The 22224-nt window shown below is 34.2% G+C and overlaps 1 protein-coding gene across 2 annotated transcripts in view; it reads left to right on the top strand.

The window, feature by feature from the left end:
- The window catches only part of USP25 (ubiquitin specific peptidase 25), a 125014-nt gene that overhangs the window by 59370 nt on the left and 43420 nt on the right, over positions 1-22224 (top strand). For both annotated transcript variants that reach the window (XM_054585221.1, XM_054585220.1), the window contains exons 8-14: positions 1803-1879; positions 3251-3324; positions 13029-13177; positions 17994-18121; positions 18519-18614; positions 19927-20088; positions 20713-20939. In XM_054585221.1, the coding sequence (XP_054441196.1) occupies positions 1803-1879; positions 3251-3324; positions 13029-13177; positions 17994-18121; positions 18519-18614; positions 19927-20088; positions 20713-20939 (913 nt within the window). The remainder of the gene's footprint in view (positions 1-1802; positions 1880-3250; positions 3325-13028; positions 13178-17993; positions 18122-18518; positions 18615-19926; positions 20089-20712; positions 20940-22224) is intronic.

The raw sequence follows: 22224 nt of genomic DNA, 5'->3' as shown, positions 1-22224 counted from the left end.
TTGATTCTCTCTGTTCTTAAGACACTTGAATCTGAAGTACACATCAGTGACATAGTAGAATAAACCTGTAAGTGAAATAAGCATCAATATGTTTTTTTAAACAGGAATTTATACTTACATTTCACATTCTTTCTAATTATATCATATTTTGACATATGCAGGTGTCTTGGGGGAACCCTTTGGGATATAGTACTGCCAATTTTAATCATAATTATCACTTTTAATTTAAAACTAGAATGTTATAATAAAGGCCTAATTATTTTTCTCTTGATGAAAGCAGGTAGAATTATTTTATAATTATAAATTTTAGATTGATTGCAAAAAAAAAAGACAGGGATTAATTTCTTCTGAAGAGTATTGTGATAATTAGGAAACCTTTTTGTTTCTTGTCAGATAACCTTGAAAGATACATGAACTTTAAAAAAAATATGGAAGGTTTTAAGGTGCTGTAACTTGCTAGGATAACTGACACGTTACAACAAACCAAGTGACTTTAAAACAGTTGAAAATGTTCTTAGTTCTGGAGGCCAGAAATCCTGGATAAAGGTGTTGGCAGGGCTATGCTTCCTCCAGCAACTTTAAGGGAGGGAAGCCTTCCTTGCCTCCATCATCTTCTGTTGGCTCCTGGTGTTGTCTTGGGGCAGCATAACTCCAGTCTCTGTCTTCTTTTTCCCTGTGTGTCTGTGTATTTGCTCATTTTCTGTGTTTTATAAGAGCACTCATAATTGAATTTAAGGCCTGTCCTAGCCCTGGATGATCTCATCTTGAAATCCTCACCTTAATTATGTCTGCAAACACTCTTATTCCAAATGAGTCTATATTCAGAGGTTCCAGGTGACACATATTTTGGCAGGCCACTGTTTAACCTACTACAAATAGTATGGATGTTTATAACTGGATTTTTTGCTGAGTTCAGTTGTTTTTAACTATACAACTTTGGAGTAATTTATTTAATCTTCCTAGACCTTAGTTTCAGTATTTTAAAGGTATGTAGGTAGGCCTACATGCTCTTTAAACAACTTTTAGATGGAAAACATATGATAGTAAGTTTGTTTTATATTTAGGGATATTTTGATAATTAAAGACAAATTGCTTACACTGATTTATCGATTTTTACCCCCTAGGTTCTTTATGAACCTATTTTGTATGTTTCAACTCATATAGCTGAAAGAATTATGGTAGCTGATAAGTAAAATTACTATTGGCTATTCCTGTTTAGGGGAGCTAGAACTGACGGGGTGACAAAAAGTCACAGATGTGCTAGTTCTGAGTGGAAGATCAGTTTGAAGTTCATGGGACGGTAGACTCAATAGTTGGGCAGTCAGTGATTGATTAAACTCAACCTAAGTTAACATTTTTGTTAAGTGGATATGGCTTTTTAAAAAATGAATTAGGAAAAGCATATATTCCTTCTAAGAGAGAAGCCAGTAATAATTCTTAATAAAATGAAGAACATTTTGGTGATAGGGGCTTTTTTTTAAAATAAAGATTCATTACAGAGCTTTTTTGAGAGAGTAATAATTCTTTTTAAAAATCTCATTTGTAAGTTTGAATTTTTTTCCCTAAAGTGAAACCCAGTCACAATGATTATCAATACAATGCTTGTTTTTCTCAAATACTGACTATATATGCTCTGGTTAAGTTATAAATATTTCTTACATTTGATGTGAAAGATTTCATATGATACCTTTGTGAAGAGTCAGTAATTATACCTTTGAATGTCTGGCTGTAATTTTGATTGCAATATTTAGTATTTTTGTCAATAGGCTCAAAAATCAATAAGACTTTTTTTCTTTCCACAGCAAGATGTGAGTGAGTTTACACACAAATTATTAGACTGGTTAGAAGATGCCTTCCAAATGAAAGCTGAAGAGGAGACGTAAGTTACCATGACATTTATTGATAGGGTTTTAAGAGCTTTATAAGTAGCACTCATTTTCTTTCTTTTATGTATTCAGTGTCAACAGAGAAATAGGAACCTGAGATAGACACATGGGAACCCAAATGTTAGCTCTATGTTATTGACAAAGGTGTTTGAAATTTGCGGCCACAAATACTGGTAGCTTTAGATTTCCACTATAAGATCAGAATCTAGCCAGAAAGATTGAAAAACTGATCCCTGAAAGGGCAAGTCCCATATACCCTCTCCTTTTCCTTCGATTCAGTGAGGAGAGGGACATATTTCAAATAAGACTTAAGATTTCAGAGGAAATGGAAAAGTTCTAGCCTCTTTTTAAAACAGTTTTCAGTTTTAGAAAAGGGGGAGATAATGACTAGGGTCCAAAGAAAATTAACAAAAAGTAAGTTAATATGCAAGACTTCAACCTCAGAATAGGATGACTCCTTCAGAAGGAATAAGGATTCAGGAGGTAGTCAAGTGGCGCTCTTCTAAGTCTCCAGATAAGAAGCAGTTGGTGAGTAATGTGTTGAAGATAGGACACTATCGGAAGTGCTGACAGAAAATCTGGATAGATTTGAGAGGAGAAACTAGGGGTTTGAGGGTGAAACATTTAAAGAACTACTGAGAGCCCTGGCCAGTGTGGCTCAGTTGGTTGGAGTGTCATCTCATAGACTGGAAGGTTGCTGTTTCGGTTCCTGGTCAGGGCACATACCCAGGCTGGGGGTTTGATCCCTGGCCAGGGCACGTACAAGAAGGCCACCAATCAGTGTTTCTCAAATCGATGACTTTGTCTCTCCTCCCCCTTCCTCTCTCTAAAAGCAAGAAATTTTAGTATTAGAACCTTAAAGGTACAGGGAACGTGAGCTTTTGAGAAAGAGGAACCATAGATTAAGTACACATAGGTTCTCCATTAGTCTGACTGGACAGTAATGCTGGTGGAATCTTTCAGCTCAGAAGGTGGACAAAGCATGCTCGATTAAGAGTGGCTTTGCCCTTCCCAACAAGTCCAAATAAGCATGTGTCATACAAACTGAAAGTCTGGGACTGAAACGTACAGTATTAGAAAGATCAGGCACTCATGAGCACAGACTGTGTCGGGTCCTCTTGTAAGGGCATCCTGCATAATAACTCATTTTAACCTTTAAAGTAGCCATGTGATTTTAATTACAGATACTATTTTCAGTTGACAAGTGAAGAAATGGAAGAGTAAATTTAAGTACTTTAGCCAAGGCGACACTAAATAGCAAAGCTGAGTGCATGATAACCACATGCATTATTATTCTCTTAATGTTTTCTTCATTATTTACAGATCCAAAAATTATAACCATATTTGTTTTTTACATGCTATAGAGATGAAGAGAAGCCAAAGAACCCCATGGTAGAATTGTTCTATGGAAGATTCCTGGCTGTGGGAGTACTGGAAGGTATAGTCACATGTTTGCTTTTTATTACAGTAGAAGAGATATTATCTATTAGCTCCTTTATCTTGATACTGTTTATTTGTTGAATGATTGCTAATTTCATTTGACCTACACTGTCTAGAATTCTGTTACATTGCTACTACTAATCATTTATATACAAAGCACAGAATAAGTGATGAAAACAAAGGTACAGAGTGATTTATCACATGCTAATTGATACTTAATATTATCCTGTTGTTCTTTCTCTAGGAAGGCTTATATGATTGGTGAACTATTGGGATACAGGGATTAAAGGGGCAATTGGTAGATTTTTTAAAAATAATACTGTCGTTGAATACTGTGCTTTGGACTATTACCATTGTTTTTGAGAGTCTCAATTCTGAATGTTGAAAACTGTGTTTAACAGTTTAGCATAATCAGGATATTGCAAGGTTTTTTTTCCCTTTTTATTGAGTTTATTGGGGGTAACACTGGTTAACAAAATTATACAGGTTTCAGATGCACAATTTTACAACACATCATCTGTACACAGTATTGTGTGTTCACCGCCCCAAGTCAAGTCTTTGTCCATCACCATTTATCCCTCCATACATTCTTCCACCTCCTCCTCCCCTCAGAAATCACGAAGCTATTTTCCTAACCAAAAGTTTTCTTTTTCTTTTCCTTCAGCCCCTCCACCCTGCCACCCAGCTCCATCCCTCATAGCTGTCTATGACTTTGTCTCTATTTTACTTGTTAGTTCATTTTATTCATTAGATTCCACATTGGAGTGAAATCATATGGGACTTGTCTTTCTCTGACTGGCTTATTTCACTTAGCATAATCTTCCCCAGGTCCGCCCATGCTGTTGCAAACAGTAAGATTTCCTTGTTTTTGATGGCCAAGTAGTATTCCATTAGGTAAATGTACCGCAGCTTTTTTCCATTCATCTACTGATGGACACTTGGGCTGCCTCCAAATCTTGGCTATTGTATGTAATGCTGCAGTGAACATAGGGGTGCATATATTCTTTGAAATTGGTGTTTCAGGTTTCTTCAGATAAATTTCCAAAAGTGGAATAGCTGGGTCATAAGGCAGTTACATTTTTAATTTTTTGAAGTAACTCCATACTGCTTTCCACAGTGGCCACACCAATTTGCAGTCTTACCAACGGTGTAAAAGGGTTCCCCTTTCCCCATTGTTGCCAACATTTGTTTGTTGATTTACTGATAATAGCCATTCTGACAAGTATGAAGTGATAGCTCATTGTGATTTTAATTTGCATTTCTCTGATTAGTGACATTGACCATGTTTTTATATGTACAGTGGCCGTCTGTATCTCATCTTTGAACAAGTGTCTATTCAGGCGCTTTGACCGTTTTTTAATTGGATTTATTTTTTGGTGTTGAGTTTTATACGTTCTTTATAAATTTGGGTATTAACCCATTTTCAGATGGACCCACGAATATGTTCTCCCATTCAGTGGGTTGTCTTTTCATTTTGTTGGTGGTGTTCTTAGCTGTGCAAAAACTTTAGTTTGATATAGTCCCATTTGCTATTCTTTCTTTTGTTTCCCTTGCCGGAAGAAATACATCAGAAAAAATATTGCTACAACAAATGCCCCAGATTTTACTGCCTATGTTTTCTTCTATGAATGTTATGGTTTTGAGTCTAACATTTAAGTGTTTAATCCAAATTTATTCTTAGGTTGCTTATTCTTATAAGTTGGTTATTTAGTTTTATTTTTTGCACATACCTATCCACTCTTTATTGAATAAACCATTTTTACTTCATTGTATGTTTTAGCCTCCTTTGTCAAATATTAATTGACCATAAAGGTGTGAGTTTATTTCTGGGTTCTTTCTTCTGTCTCATTGACCTATGTGTATGTTTTTATGGTAGTACCATGCTGTTTTGAATACTGTGGCCTAAGAGTATAGTTGGGTACCAGGTAGCGTGATTTCTTCAACTTTGTTGTTCTTTTGCAAGATTGCTGTGGCTATTCAGAGTCTTTTGTGGTTCCACATAAGTTTTTGGAATACTTGTTCTGGTTCTGTGAAATATGCCAGTGGTATCTTGATAGTAATTGTGTTGAATCTATAGATTACATTTTAATTATGTAATTCTTCTTATTCATGAACACAGTGTATGCTTCCATTTATTTGTATCTTCCTGAATTTCTTCAGTCTTACACTTTTTCAAGTACAGGTCTTTTACCTATTTTGTTAAATTTACTCATATTTCTAGGTATTTTTTATACAATTTTATATGGGATTGTTTTCTTAGTTTTCCTTTTTGGTAGTTCAATATTGGCATGTGAAAATGCAGCTGATCTCTGGATACTAATTTTGTATCCTGCTGCTTTACTGAATTCATTTATCCTTTCTAGTACTTTTTTGATTGAATCTTTAGGGTTCTCTATATACAGTATCATATCGTCTGCAAATAGTAACAGTTTAACTTCTTCCCTTCCAATTTGGATGCCTTTTATTTCTTGTCTGATTGCTGTGGCTAGGGTGTCCATTACTTTTTGAATAAGAGTGGTGAAAGCAGACATCCCTGTTTTCTTCCTGATCTTAAGGGAAACACTTTTAGTTTTTGCCTGCTGAGTATTATGTTGGCTTTGGGTTTCTCATAAATGGCCTTTATTATCTTGAGGTATGTTTCCTCTATTCCCATTTTAGTGAGGGTTTTTATCATAAATGGGTGCTGGATTTTATCATACGCTTTTTCTGCATCTATTGATATGATCATGTGGTTTTTATCCTTCATTTTGTTTATGTTGTGTATCATGTTTATTGATTTGTGGATATTGTACCAATCTTTTGTCTCTGAAATAAATCCCACTTAATCATAGTGTATGATCTTTTTGATGTATTGCAGTATTCGTTTGCTTATTTTTGTTGAGGATTTTAGCATCTCTGCTCATCAGGAATATTGATGTAGAATTTTCTTTCTTTGTATTGCCTTTATCTAGGTTTGGAACTGGGATCATTCTGGCCTCATGAATGAGCTTGGAAGTCTTTTCTCATCTTGGATTTTTTTAGAATAGTTTGAGAAGGATAAATGTTAGTTCTTTTTTCAATGTTTGGTAAAATTCACCTGTGAAGCCACCTGGTCCAGAACTTCCATTTGTTGGGAGTTTTTAGATTACTTGTTTCAGTTTCACTGGTTCTACTCTGTCTATGCAGATTCTCTGATTCTCCCTGATTCAGTTTTGGAAGATTGCATGTTTCTAGAAATTTATCCATTTCATCTTGATTGTTGAATTTTTTTTGGCACATAATTGTAATATTTTCTTAGAATATTTAATATTTCTTTGGTGTCAGTTGTTGCTTCACTTTTATTTCTGATTTTATTTATTTGAGTCCTCTGGTTTTTCCTTGGTAATCTGGTTTAAGGTTTGTCAGTCTTGTTTCAAAGAATCATCTCTTGGTTTCATTGATCTTTTGTGTTTTTTTAATACTCTTTTGTTTATTTTTGCTTTGATCTTTATCATTTTCTTTCTTCTACTCACTTTGGTCTTTGTTGTTCTTTTTTGAGTTCCTTTATCTGAAAAGCCAAATTGTTTATGTGAATTTTTCTTTCTCTCTTTCCTTTTTTTTTTTCTTTAGATAGGCGTGTAATTCTGTGAATTTCCCTCTTTAGGACTGCATTTGCTGTGTCCCATAGATTTTGGGTTGTTGTGTTCTCATTTTCATTTGTTTGAAGGTATCTTTAATTTCTTCCTTGATCTCATTGTTAACCCATTCATTGTTTAGCGACATATTATTTTAGCCTCCATGTCTTTTTTGTTTTTCGGGGTTTTTTCTTGTGATTGATTTTTACTTTCATGCCACTATGGTCAGAGAAGATACTTGATATGATTTCAGTTTTCTTAAAATTATTGAGATTGTTTTGTGTCCTACCATGTGGTCTGTCCTAGAAAATGTTCCACATACATTTGAAAAGAATATTTGTTCTGCTGCTTTAGGATAAAATGCTTTGAAGCTATCAATTAAATCCATCTGATCTAGTGTGGCATTTATTGCTGCTTTTTTTGTTGTTGTTGATTTTCTGTCTGGAAGATCTATCCATTGATGTCAGCTGGTGTTAATATCCCCTGCTATGACCGTATTACAGTCCATCTCTCCCTTTATGTCCATCAAGGTTTGCTATACACATTTAGGTGCTCCTATGATAGGTGCATAAATGTTTATAAGGGTTATATCCTCTTGTTGGAGTTCTCCTTTTATCATTATGCAGTGTCCCTCTTTTTCTCTTATTATGGCCCTTGTTTTACAGTCTATTTTGTCAGTTACAAGTATTGCTTCCCCAGGATTTTTTTTCATTTGCATTTGCATGAAGTATCTTCTTTCCACCCTTTCCTTTACTCTTAGTCTGTGTATATCTTCTGAAGTGGGTGTCTTGGGGACAGCATATGTGGGTTGTTGGTTTTTTTTCTTCAATCCATTCAGCTACACTGTATATTTTGATTAGAATATTTAAGTCATTTACATTTAAGGTGGTTATTGATAGGTACATGCTTATTGTAATTTTATTCTTTTAACTTACTATACTTTTATTCTTTTAACTATATTTCCCTTTTCTTCTTAAAGCAGACCCTGTAACATTTCTTGTATTGCAGATTTTGTAGTAACAAACTTCTTTAGCTGTTTATTGTCTGAGAAGCTCTTTATTTCTCCTTCATTTTTAATGATAGCCTTTCTAGGTAAAGTAACCTTGGTTGTAGGTCCTTGCTTTTTATCACTTTGAATATTTCATGTCCACTTATTCTGACCTGTATTGTTTCTGTTGAGAAATCAGCTGAGAGTCTGATGGGAGCTTCCTGTAGATAACTGCCTGCCTTTATCTTGCTGCTTTAAAGATTCTCTTTTCATCTTTAACATTTGCCATTTAAAGAATGACATGTGTGCCTCTTTGGCTCCACCTTGTTTGGGATTCTCTGCACTTCCTGGACTTAAATGACTTTTTCCTTCACCAGGTTAGGGAAGTTTTCAGTTATTATTTCTTCAAATAGGTTCTCAATCACATGCTCTTTCTCTCCTCTTTCTGGTACCCCACTAAGTTGTGGATATTCTTACATTTTGTGTTGTCCCAAAGGTCTCTTAAACTTTTCTCATTTTTTTCAATTCTTTTTTCTGTCCTGACCGGTGTGGCTCAGTTTGTCAGGCATCATCCCAGAAAGTGAAAGGTCGCCAGTTCAATTCCTGGTCAGGGCACATGCCTAGGTTGCAGGTTAGGTCCCCAGTTGGAGTATGCAAAAAATGCAAGCAGTCGCTGTGTCTCTCATTCTGTTTCTCTTCCCTTGCTTTCTCTTTAGAAAGTAATAATAAAATAAATAAATAATTTTAAAAAATTTTTGCTTCTCTGATTGGGTGTTTTTTTATACCTTGTCTTGCAAACTACCAATTTGATCATCTGGTTCATCCAACCTACTCTTTATGCTTTCCAGTGTATTTTTCATTTCAGATAATTGTATTCTTCATTTCTGACTATTTTTCATGGTTTCTTTTTCTTTTTTCTTTTCATGCTGTTGAGCACCCTTATCACCATTACTTTAAACTATATTCTGCATCTGATAAATTGTTTTTCTTCATTTCATTTAGCTCTTTTTCTGGATATTTTTCCTGTTCTTTCTTTGAGGGTTTTGTTTTGTTTTGTTTTGTTTTGTTTTGTTTTGTTTTTGATCTGCCTTCTTGTATTTGTTTCTGTGTATTAGATAGATCTGCTGTGATCCCAAGACTTTGTGGGGTACATGTCCTGTGGGGTACTATATGGTTCAGTCTCCTTGATCACCTGAGCTCCGTGCTTCAGGAACATCCCTTGTGGGCTATGTGGGACCTCCTGTTATAATCCAGACTTGATTGCTATTGGCCTGTTTGTGAGTGGGATAACCCGCAGGCTGGCAGACTATGAGATTCAACCCTGACCACGGTGTATAAGCTGCTGTGCAGGTGCTGACCACATGAAATGGAATTTGCCTCAGCATGGTTTGGTGCCTGCCAAAATCTCCCTTTGGATATGTGTCTTGTGAATCTTATTGGATCCTGCTCTGATGTTGTCTGAAGCTGGCCACTGGAGGTGCTGGTTCAGAGCCTCTTGGGAGGGACTCTGGTGCAGGTCAACATAAAATGCTGCCAGTGCCTGGCCCTCAGCAACCTGTTTAGAGCTACAAAGCAATTCTTTAGACTCTGCTTTTCAAGAAAAAGTTGTCTTCTAATTTTAAAAAATCAGTTAAGAGTGATACTACTCCATCCACCATAAGTGCTCATTACTTAAAATCTGGGCCTAACCAGTTACTCTTTGATTTTCCTAACAAGGGATAGAACTGAGTCAGTAGATATACTTCAAATAATAATATTATGAAGTCCCAAAACATCAGTTTTTGAGAACTTGTTTTTACTGAATGGTTCAGTGCATCAACATTTGGAAGTTCACCCAAAGTATAAAATTTGGAAAATTGATTTGCCTTTTAGATCTTAAGTAATGAATTCCCACAAAGTTTTGCTTGAATATAGTTTTATAATTTAGAATTTGGATAAAGGCAGAGATGAGTAATTATTCAGTCATTTAAAAGGTTATATTAAGGTGTGAGTATATTTTTGTTTGCTTCAAATCTTAAATATTCCTTATATAAGTGGTGGAATAGTTTACATAATACATTGCTTTCTAATTTGGGATATTCACACTGTAATACTGATGTTTATTTGAAGAAGAACACTGTAGCTGAAGTCACAGAGCAGCTCTGATCAGGTTGTGCCTGGGCACCATTTATAATACCCTTCACGAGCATTTCTATCTGTATTATCTTGATTCTCGAAAGTAATTGTTCTTAAAATGCTTAATTTGTCAATCAGTGTTGAAGTCTTTGTACAGTAATTTTTCAAAGCTATTTTGCTACATAAATGTAATTTTAATGCATGTCCACATGAACTATGTGTTTGCTTCATTAAAAATAATTTACATTAGAGCACTTTCTGATCACTTGTACACATATATTCCTAATGCTTTCTTTTAGATCAGTAAGTCCCAATTGGAGTGATTTCAGTTTGTTTACTAAAGAATTCCCTTACAAAAATTTCTCAACTTTTCCACAACTTTTAGTCCACTGACCCCTCCCTCCATTTAGTTCCTCTCAGCCCTTTTCTTGATTTTCTTTGTCAATTATAATTATTTGTATAAATATCTAAAACTTCCTTTTTCACATTCCCTTCTGGCACCATCTCTCTGGTTATTCTCTGTCATTAAGCTACTCATCTTTTCTCTGTATGTAGTGAGTGCCTGAATATTGCTGAGGAAAAGTCACTTAAATGGACTAACTATAGTAAATCAAAGAATTTGTAGTAGATACTAAGCTTCATTGGTCCCAATTCACTCACACTGCCTGGCAGGCCTATTTGTTTTGTTTAATCACTGTCTTCTATCCTGTTTTCTGCATTAACAATTTCCATCTTTTCTACTTTCAGTCTAACTTCTTTGTTTCTTCATTGTCTGAAAAACACCTTACCCCAAATTTCATGAATTTCCTGTGAAGCTAATAATGAAACCTAACCAGTCATCTTATGGCCCTGAATCTTTTTTTTTTTAACAATATTGCATCATAGTTCTTAAAAACGGTATCATCAATTTTATTTGCTTCAAACTCCACAACCTAGATCCATTCCTAATGCAACTGCGTTTATACTTGTCTTTTCAGATAATAGAGGAATATTCAGTCCTATATCAACAGGCTACGTATATGTTCTCAGAATCTCATTCCTTCATGCTTTCACTCAGACCTTACTCTACTTGTTATCTTGTTGGTAGTTTTTTGTTGCTGTTCTAGTTGTTTTGTATCTTCAGCTTTTCCCTCTTTATTGTGTCTTCCTCACTGATCTTTAGACATGATTTGGTATCACAGATCCTAAAAAACTTCCCTCTTTACACAGCCTTTCCAGTTAATCCCATTTATACAGTTAAGCCCCTTTAAAGAGAGGCTTGATTTCACCTGCTAACTCTCCATCTATTCAAACCATCCCACTTCCACTTCTGGCCCAGACTTCTTCTAAAAGGAATCTCTTTAAGATTATTGTATTGATTTTTTGCATGTGTTCAGGTTCGTTGGATCCCTCTCAGTTCTCATATTGAACTCTTACCAGCTATTCTACTGACTCTACTCTTTCCTCCTCTTCCTTTATTTTCGATTCTTAAAAATCTCTGACCTCTATGGCACCATGTTTTGTTAGCTTTTTAAAAATTTCTATGTGAGCATTTCTTAGAAGTTATATTTATTGTCTCATATCTAAGGTAGGACATCTTTGGGACTCAGCTTACACCCTCTTCCTTATCCTGTTTACTAATTCCCTAGGCAGCTTAATTTACTCTCTTGATTCCTGCTATCAGTAAGCCAGCAATTCTCTCATTTATAACTTCGGACCAGAGGATTAATCTTACAGGCTCATATATGCAAGTATCTTCTCAACTTGAAATATCTCTTAAACAATGATGGCCACTACTACCATAAAACAAAAAAAAAAAAATCCACTGTGCTTTCTTCAGTGGTGTCCCTTTCTGTTCATAAACACCAATCCAGTTGTTGATGCTAGAAATCTGAGTCTCATTCTTCATATCTTCCTTACTCTTCTGTCCACCATCCTGCATGGGGGCGAGTCAGTCAAGTCTTGCTGGAGCCCCCTGTTGTATATATGCATTAAGGTGTCTATGCATTAATTTGTCTGTTTTTGTACAATTTTACTAGTAACACTCCCACGTTACTTTTATTTCTAGATGAACTCGGTAATAATCTCCTAGTAGTCTACTGCTCATTTAACAAAGAAGTCAGAGGATGTTTTAAACACATAAATCTGATCTTATTATTCTTAGATTTAACAATTCAGTGACTTTCTATTATACTCAGAATATACTGAAAAAAAAATTAACAAGGGCTGTTAGACTTTGTAGATTTTGACCCAGCTACCTAAACTTTCATTGTCATCTTCCATTGCTTCCCCAAGCTGTAGTGTCCTCTTCTTAGTTCTTCAAACACGCCAAGTTCTTTGCAGCTTTAAAGTCCTGTGTGTGCTGTTCCTTGGCCAAGAATACTCCACAGTTGCCTGACACTCTGGCCTGGCTAACTCCCACTCACTATTCAAGTCACAGCATAAATGTCCTCTTGCTATGGAAGTCGTGTCTGTTCTCCTCTCCTGACCTAAAGACTAGGGCAGCTCCTCTTTCTTGTCCCCCTCACAGCAGTCTGTCTCACCAAAGCTTTTATAACACTTATGGCAACAAACAATTATTTACTCATGGTTATATGTGCAGTTAATGTGTGTAATGTCTTCCTTCCAAAGATGCTGAGAGTTTCCTCAGCTCAGGGACCATTTTTCTTTTGTTCACTGGTCTACGTATTCTCAGTGTTCAGCACAGTATCTTGCCTTTAGAAGGTACCCTTTGAAAGAGTAAATAAATAAATAAAAATAGGTGTGTATTTATACATACACACATACATGTGTATGTGTAATTACATAAATATATATATGAGTGTTAATTGAATATCTTGGCTGGATGTGAATGTACATATGCACATGTATAAACCAACAGGAAAATTATACAAACTCATTACTCCACGGAACATAATCAGTCAGAGTTACAGTTTTCAGGTTCAAGAGATAATTCATATATAGAGTTAGTAGCTAAAAGGCCACGTTAAGGAGGAGTAATCTAATTAATTTTCCCCCCTTCTATAGGTAAAAAATTTGAAAATACTGAAATGTTTGGTCAGTACCCACTTCAGGTCAATGGATTCAAAGATCTACATGAGTGCCTAGAAGCTGCTATGATTGAAGGAGAAATTGAATCTTTACATTCAGAGAATTCAGGAAAATCGGGCCAAGAGGTGAGTTTAGCATTTACGTTATTCCCCTCCCGCAGGTCTTCCTTACAGTGCTGTAAAGCACAGTTTAAGGCCCTATTCTGTAGTTACGTAATAATTGAGAGAGCATACTCTGAATATGTGTTTGCACTTAATGATGGTAATTTAGATATATTTGGGAAACCTGCATAGTTAATATAGCCGATAATCTATGTTAAATTGTCACAAAAACAAGTGTTCTCAAAATCTTCTGTTAAAATCTTCCTATAGGACATTTTTCAGTCTTTAATTAGACTTTTCAATTAAGGTACCAGTCATTACAGCATGCTAGTCTTGAAAGTAAAGAAGAAAAGCACTGATATTAGGGTTGAATTCTATATAGATGTATGTTACTTATATTAAATATTCTTGGAATTTGTCCAGGCATACATCGGCAAAACCAGAACCCTTCTCTTGTAAAATTGCTGTGTGATATGTGAAGGGCAGATGGAAAAACTTGCTTTCTACAAAAAAGAATCAATTTGCAAAATATTAATATATTTTGCCTGTTTATCTGTGACCACTGGTCTCTGTCTTACTACCCAGCTCTGTCTCTTCAGCCCCATCTGTATGTCCATCTACCTATAGATGTGTTTATCCATCGGGGAATGGTAGCGCAGTAGAAAGCAAAGGACAGACATGTGTCTCCAAAGTCAGTCATCACTAAGCAATTGTGGGTGGTTGTCTCTTTGCAAGCTCCATGCATGAGGGCAGGATCTTCAACGAAGCTGTTCACTGCTGTGTCCCTAGTGGATAGTGTGGTAACTGCAAACAGAATTGTGTAACGCATATTTATTGACTGAATGAATGAAATGTCTTAGTGTTATCAAAAAAAATTCTGAGGTCTTCATTCTTGAATAGGTGCTTAGTAAATATTAAGTGATGCTATCTCTGTTGTTTATGTAAAAAGGGACTGGGTTCTTGTATCTTGAGAATAAATTAATTTTGTCTGAATTGTGTGATTTTTTTAAAAAGATGTAATTAACCATTTTTTGTTCTAACTCCTTTTCTTCTCTCAAACACCCAAACAAAAACAGAAATAAATAATATTTACTATTTTGGGTTTTTTAAAGAGGGAAAGAAAGAGAATATATGAAATAATTTTTTTCTCAACATCAGATTGTCTACCTCAGTAATTTTCTACAGATCCTTAGGCCCTACTGTAACACTGTCAAATCAGAATCTAGGGTAGAGATGTGGTACGTTGCACAAGAGCTCCGCAAGTGATTCTGATATAGGCCTGTAATTAAGAATATATAAATAAAGCTTATTTATTTTGATTGGGAAACAGATCTCCAAGGATTGCGACTTTCCCAGGATCCCATAAGGGAACAAGAAAGCAGGCGTCCTTAAAGTGTGATCTGCTTTCTATTATTAAGTAAAGCGATGATGGATGGACAGGTTCGGGCAGGGAAAGGTGGGATGGCATATTCCTTACTTTGTCAAAGTAGCTTGACAGATTTATTGGTAAGTAATCTTTGTCACACATTCCTAGCTTTTAAAAATGTTTTTCTTACATTGAATCTGAATTTCATTGTTTCTTTTTAAAAATCTAGCGTGCCCTTCCCCTTTGTCTCATAATCTAATTCCTTATACTGCATTATATGCTTTCTGCTTAGGCTTTCCCATCTGACCTGTGAATACAGTGGTTGTCATCTGCTCTAAATTCAGCAGTTTCTAAGCAGTCTCAGTAATATTTCTGTTACCAGTTTCCTAGATTTGCTGAACACAGTAGTTTCAATAATAATTTAACCTGGTTTAAGAGAATCGCCAACTAAAATTGACTATCTTAAAAGTTTCTAATAACATTTTAAAATTCTAGTCTTATTTCATTCATTACATCCTTCAGAATAACTATTTTATTTCTTCTTGAGTCTCTACAAAGACCAATGAAAAATATTTTAGGGTTTTTTTCCCTAAATTGGCATAGTCCCTGATAACACCTCTTACACTGTTATTTAGTAAAAATTGCTGATTTTATTTTGATACAGAAAAAATCTTTTTTGCGGAAATATTTGTGGTCAACTAATTGAGAAGACCTTTAGTCTCCAGAATTACCATGTTAAAATATTCAGTGGGCTGTAAGATGTTAAATTTCTGGAATGACATAACAGGGGACAACTGAATAAATTAAAAATGATTATATGTAAGACAAATACTTATAAAATATGCTTCCAAAATAAATGTTTTTAAGGTAAAAGGGCAAATGAGTAAACACAATTAAATGACTGAAACTATTTTTGAATTGGAATAGGAAGCTTTATGTTTCTCATTCTTAGTTTACATCTTGGCTTTGTTTGGTGTTCTAGGGGAAATTCGAAATGACATATATGTTTTTTCTGGGTGTCCCCCCCCCCCCGCATAATGTAATCTCACAAAAGGAAAATTTGAAACATATTAATAGAAAAATTAGCTCTTACAACTCATAAAAATGACTGTATTCTCTCTAGAATATATTTCTGGTAATAGGACATATTTATAGTCATGATAAATTCAGAAGCACCTTTGTTGCCAATGCTAATTATGTAAGTTTTTATTTATAAATTGCATTAGTCTATTACTCCTGTAGGTTTATTATATAAATATAAATATACTAAATATGTTTAGGGATGTGGAGAATATAAGCATCATTTTTACCTTTAATGACCTATGTCTCACAGGCATCACATACCAGTCATTAGACTAAAGAAGTAAATACGGTTTTTTACTGCATGGAAAAATAATATTTTGAAAGAAAAAAGTCTCACTGTCTTGTTTAATATTCCACTTATGTACTGCTGTACTTATAATCCTAAAGTCACAGAGCTATAGAGACCCATAACATTTTCTAAAATGACTTTAGAGAATGTCTCACTATCTTTTCTTTTCCCTATCAGCTTGAGAGCGAGGAAGTGAAATGCTTCTAATTAGGTAGTAGGAAAAACTGTCCCTGGTGTTAGAGAAATGCATTCACAACAAACACATGCTACATAACATATTATGAACATCCTTTTGTAAGGTATGGAAGCTATTTCCTGGATTTTTTATGGTCTACAGAGAAGCATACTCCCAATTTGGGTGATTTTGTTTCCATTGGCATGGTAGGTTCCCATGAATTAAAGTACATGACTATTTTATTTTAATGGTGACTTTTAAAGTGTTGCAATAAAATATGAGAGTAATAGTTCTTGAAATCTACTTACATACTTGAGAATCATCAAATAGAACAGAGAATCATATCCTAAGGTGTCAAAATGTCACATTTCTTTATAATATATATGGAGTATGTTTTAATTTCTTTTATTTAATCCTCACCTGAAGAAATGTTTATTAATTTGAGAGAGAAACATTTTTGTGAGAGAGAAACAGCGATCCATTGTTTCCCGTATATGCCCAGACTGTGGATCGAACCCACAAACTTTTTGATGTATAGGAAGATGCTCCAACCAGCTGAGCCACCTGGCCAGGGCTGTTTTAGTTCTTAATAGGAATTTTAGGTGTGGATTAAAGCTAACTAAAATTTTTGCCAATGCTGTATGTGAACAAAATAAATAAACAAATCTGTTCAAGAAATTTTAAAACTTAAGAGATGTTTCTGATATTAGATCTTTCATAACTTTCTCTAGTCAACCTCAGATAATACCCATATATAAGATAAAACAAACTCATTAAATTTCAACTTATAGTTGAAGATAAACCAAATCTAACTCAGGCAGTCTCAGTTCAGGTAATCATTAGCATTTGGGGAAGCAGAAATAGTTTTAAGTAACCATTTATTTTTATAAACTTTATTTAGAGAAAAGTAGCAACTTCCAAGATTTTAGTTAAATCCAGTTTGCCAAATGTACATCATTCCCATTTTCTCAGTGTTTGAGTATAAATTAGTGTACTCTCAGCTTATTGACATTTGTGTAGTATCATCTTTTAGCACTTGAAACCATTACACATAATTTAATATGTACCAATTTATTTTTATAGTAGTAAAAATACATACATTGCATGACTTATAATAAGCACTTTAAACATATTTGTTACATCATTTTGTACTTCTGTATTTGTTGATTCACAAGTTTGTTCATTTTTCTTTCTCTTTAAATGTTTATATAAAACTTGAATCTGTTTTATGAAAATAATTTTTTGAAGTTTTGCTGTATCTCATGCTTAACTGAGCAATTGCCAAAGTTTGTTGGAGGAGTTGGTTCATAGCAATGAGTCATTTAATTCATTAAATACTAGTCATTTAAAAAGATTTCAAATATAGTTACCATAAGTATGAACTCCATGTTTATTAGTGATAGATCTTTTTCTTAGTCAAAATTCCTGTTGCAAAATTGAATTTAAAAGTTACTACTTTTTAGTATGAGAATTGTGATTATATATGCTATAATATTTTTCCTTTATGTACTACATCTTACAAGTTTGTCACAGGTGTTTGACAGTATGACTAATTATAATAAGAACATGTACCATTCATGTTAGTAATAGTCATATAATATTGAAGAAGTCAGAAAACTTGAACTACTAAGTTATGATTTTCACCAATAGCTTTCTCTTTGGGTTAGATTCTCATGTAAAGAATTATCATGGAAGGACAGTTAGAAGATTTTTCTTTTTCCTGGTTGTATGTTATCCTCATCCTTGAAGTTTTCAAGAGGTGTGAAAATTTTAGGAAGAAGTTGAGTTTTATCTAAATATCGTAACTAATCAGTTCTTTGTGAAGTCAGCATTCTGATGATACATATAAAAAATGCCAACATCCTGAAACTGGCAGGGCGAAAACAGAAAGGTGATACTAAGGCTTTTAATTATTGTTTTCTTTCAGCATTGGTTTACTGAACTGCCACCTGTGCTAACATTTGAATTATCAAGATTTGAATTTAATCAGGCATTGGGAAGACCAGAAAAAATTCACAACAAATTAGAATTTCCTCAAGTTTTATATCTGGACAGGTATGGTTTGGTATACCGCATGACTTAATTTTGAAACAGTTGAGTAACCAAGTGAAGAATTACTGTGTTTTAAAGAAGAATTTTTGCTTAATTTCCTTAGAATTAATCTTTGCTTTTTGCATAACATGTCAAGTAGTATTTGTCAAGAAAAATGTAGTTCTTTTCTATTTAGTAAGGTATAGTTACTGTAAATAATGTTATAAGGAAGTTTTTAAAAAGATTTTTTTGTATTATAATTCTGTCAGAATTTTCAAAAATACTATTTTGTACTGTCTGACATTTTATTATAAAGTTTTGAATGAATTAATCTTCTGTAGTATTGCCTAGACTTAATACTGTATCTACTTCCATGATATTTAGAAATACTAATGATTGCTACTTTTCTTTTTCGTGATAGATATATGCACAGAAACAGAGAAATAACAAGAATTAAGAGGGAAGAGATCAAGAGACTGAAAGATTACCTTACAGTATTACAACAAAGACTAGAAAGGTATTGGAACTTTTATAAAACTATGAGCTAACTATAGAAATTTATTTTTTAGAGATTATCTAGAATCTTAATTTTAAGTTTTTCTTGAGTAATTTAAGATTCTAGGAGTAGATAATCATTCTGAATGGATATATCTGCTAGTATAGTTTAGTTTGAATTCTGTTACAAACTTAAAATAATTTATAGTTGACATTAGAAGATTATTTTAGTATTTAAAATTATTGTCACCAAGAACAGGTAAAGCTATGGTGCTGAAAAAAGATATAAAGACAAACCAGCTTACAACTGAGGTTCTTTTTTCATGAGACTAAATTTTACTCTTGAAATTTCCATTAATTTGGAAAAACCAAAGGGGAAGAGCTGAGGGAGGGGTGGGGGGGGGAAAGAGGGGGGAAGGCAGAGACAAATGTATTTAAAAAGTAAATAAATTAATTAAAAATAAAAAAAAATAAAAATAAAAAAAAAAAAGAAAAGAAATTTCCATTAAGACGAGAGGTGACTAAGTTTTCCTTCTTAACACAGAAGATACAAAGTCAAAGGCCCACGAGGGCCTCATGGAGTCTTTATAAAGAAGGAAATCAGGTCATATATTAAGTGGTGAGCAAAGGGTGCGTAGAGAGCAGGCCCTGGAGAGGGAGTGGCTGCCATCTACACTAGTGGGCGGTGTCATGATGAATAACATCTCAGGATTGTCTCATGGGTCAGATAGTTTCCAAAAGAAGCCAAAATCTAGACTGCCTGATGTTCTGTATCTCAGATACAGATCCGCATGCTGAAATGTGACCTGAGAGATGCCAATTTGCAACTGCTGATCTAATCTTTGTTCCCTTGTTTTACTGTTAATTTGAAAACTAATACCCTACAACTTTCTTACAGAAAAATAATGTATCATTTCAATAATTCTTATTCTTAAAAGTATATGTAATTATATTGAGAAATAATCAGAGGTAAAAAATGTAGGAAGATAATATTAGTCACCATGAAACCAGATGACAGATCTAAAAATAAAAATAGTCTCAGGGGATGAAACTGTCAGTTTTCATTTTCCTATTTGGTTACATGTTAGAGCACCCATTTAAAATTTGGTGCAGTGTATACACACATTCAGTCTTAATCAGCTTTGGTTCCTTTTCTTTGGAGAACATTTAATTTATTTCTTAAATGTATATTTCATCTTACTATCTTCATTTGAAAATTAATTTCATTGTTGAGATTTATTGAAGTACCTGTGTTATGTTTTACAAAAAGTATTGAAAAAAACAAATTGACTTTATATACAAATTAAAGCATTCATACATTTTATGGTTAACAGATATTTAAGCTATGGTTCAGGTCCCAAACGATTTCCATTGGTAGATGTTCTACAGTATGCATTGGAGTTTGCCTCAAGTAAACCTGTTTGCACTTCTCCTGTTGAAGATATTGATGCTAGTTCCCCACCTACTGGTTCCGTACCATCACAGGCATTACCAAGGTAAAAAGTGTTTTTGAAACAAAATACGGCCGTCTGTCTACATTACATAATAATGTAATTGATGCCCTTTGAAGAAGGTTTTATAAACATGTTGTGATTGATTTTAATGAGCCCTAAAAAGATTAGATATACTTAGAATATTGTAGTCTTCTGGGTGCTTTCTTATTTCATTGTTTCAGTAGATTTTCTGGTTATGGGTTGAATTTTTCATGTTTTTTCTATTCAGAGTTGTACTTTAGGTTGTTTTAGGTATGTTATCTGTTTCAACCTTTTATCCGCAATAATACTGTTATATTAGAATTTTCTTCTATAATGTAGGCTGGTGTTAGTAAGGGAAGGTCTTTATAATTTTGGTACACATTAAGATTTGTTTTTCTTGCTGTTAAGTAAATACAATCAAGCTATTTTTACTATAAAGCCACAATTTCTTGCGTATAATAATGTAGTCTTTGTATATTAAGGATCTCATTAGGATATAAGGTTAATCCACATTTCTCTCTTTTTTTTTTAAAGATCTTTTCTTTTTGAAATTATAAGCCAATTTCATGCTGTGTATTTGGCACAGTCTTTATCCAGAGCTTCAGTTTGGAAAGTTTAACAATATTTTATGCTTTAAAAATACAGCACAACAGAACAACAGGGAGCCCCTTCTTCAGAATTGCCAAGCACATCACCTGCATCAATAGGTGCCATCTCATCGAGACTGGTAATTCACAAACCATTCACTCAGTCTCGGATACCTCCAGACTTGCCCATGCATCCAGCACCAAGGCACATAACAGAAGAAGAACTTTCTGTGCTAGAAAGCTGTTTACATCGCTGGAGGACAGAAATAGAAAATGACACCAGAGGTAAGAAGGTTCTCGTAGCATAGTTACTGTTGCCTCATGGATATGTATAAAGATACGATTGAAAACGGAAATTGCTCTGAATTTGCTATGTAAATATTATAAAGTATTTTTTTTTCTAGAAGGGTTTTCTAAAAGATAAACTAGTCTGGCTTCCCATTTTTATGATCTTAATATCAGGTTCAGAGAGACCGAAAGACTTTCCCTGGATTACTTAGCTGATTAATGCCATAACAGATGGTCTGATTTTCTAGTTTAGTGCTCTAAATTTATATCAAACTGGTATTCACAGCTACTCCATTGGTGAAACATCATACAACATCATATTTTGTACATATAAATTATGTGCTAACCCTGATGTTTACACAATGACATTCAAGTGATAAAAATGTTCTTTAGGCTTAAGAATTAGAAATGTGAATTTTAATTTTTAATCTGCTCTAATGAAATTTCCAAATATGAGCTCAGTGCCAGCCTGTAATGAGATTTAACTGGCATGTAGCAAAATAAGAAAAAGAAGGACAGTGCTCCATGGGGGGTGGGGAGTCCGGGCCTGTGTGTGCTGGTGTTAAGTTGCCATCTGTCCTTTCTTGGAAGGAACTCTCCTTTATTCTGAAATGATCTCCTTCCTACTTAACTATTGTTCAGATGTCCTTTTTAATTTTTTTAAATGAAGTGATGTTAATATTTTATGGTAGGTTTTATTGTTTTTTCTTACATATCAAAAATATAATACCCTATTACAGTCCCCAGGTTTTTCTAAGGTTTTATTTATTTTTAGAGAGAGGGAAAGGGAGGGAGAAACATCAATGTGTGGTTTCCTCTTGTGCACCCCACACTGGGGACCCAGCCCACAACTCAGGCTTGTGCCCTGACGGGGAATCTAACTGGCCACCCTTTGGCTCATAGGCTGGCACTCAATCCACTGAGCCACACCAGTCAGGGTGTCCCCAGTTTTATCCTAATATTATTGATCTATAATAAAAGAAAAAACTAGGATTTTTAAAATTAGAGGTTTAAATTTAAAAATAGCTACTCCATTTTGTGTGCCCCACTTGGCACTTTATAAACAGTATGTAAATAGAGAGCAGTCCTAATTTAATAGTCAGTAAATAAGATATGATGGTGACTAACAGCTTTAGTAACTGTAAAGATTTCTCTTAATGTTTTTCATATATAAGGGATTTTTTATATTTTTTAATGTTAATTTTTTTATTGTTCAGTTACAGTTGTCCCCATTTTCCCCCATTACTGTCCCCTGCCCTACCCACTCCCCTTCCCAGACTCA

Source organism: Pteronotus mesoamericanus, unplaced genomic scaffold, assembly GCF_021234165.1.
Source record: "Pteronotus mesoamericanus isolate MK-2021 breed Mesoamerican mustached bat unplaced genomic scaffold, CSHL_Meso_final contig_82, whole genome shotgun sequence".
Lineage (NCBI taxonomy): Eukaryota > Metazoa > Chordata > Mammalia > Chiroptera > Mormoopidae > Pteronotus > Pteronotus mesoamericanus.
The sequence above is the reverse complement of the archived record's forward strand: the minus strand, read 5'-3'. Positions and strand labels throughout refer to the sequence as shown.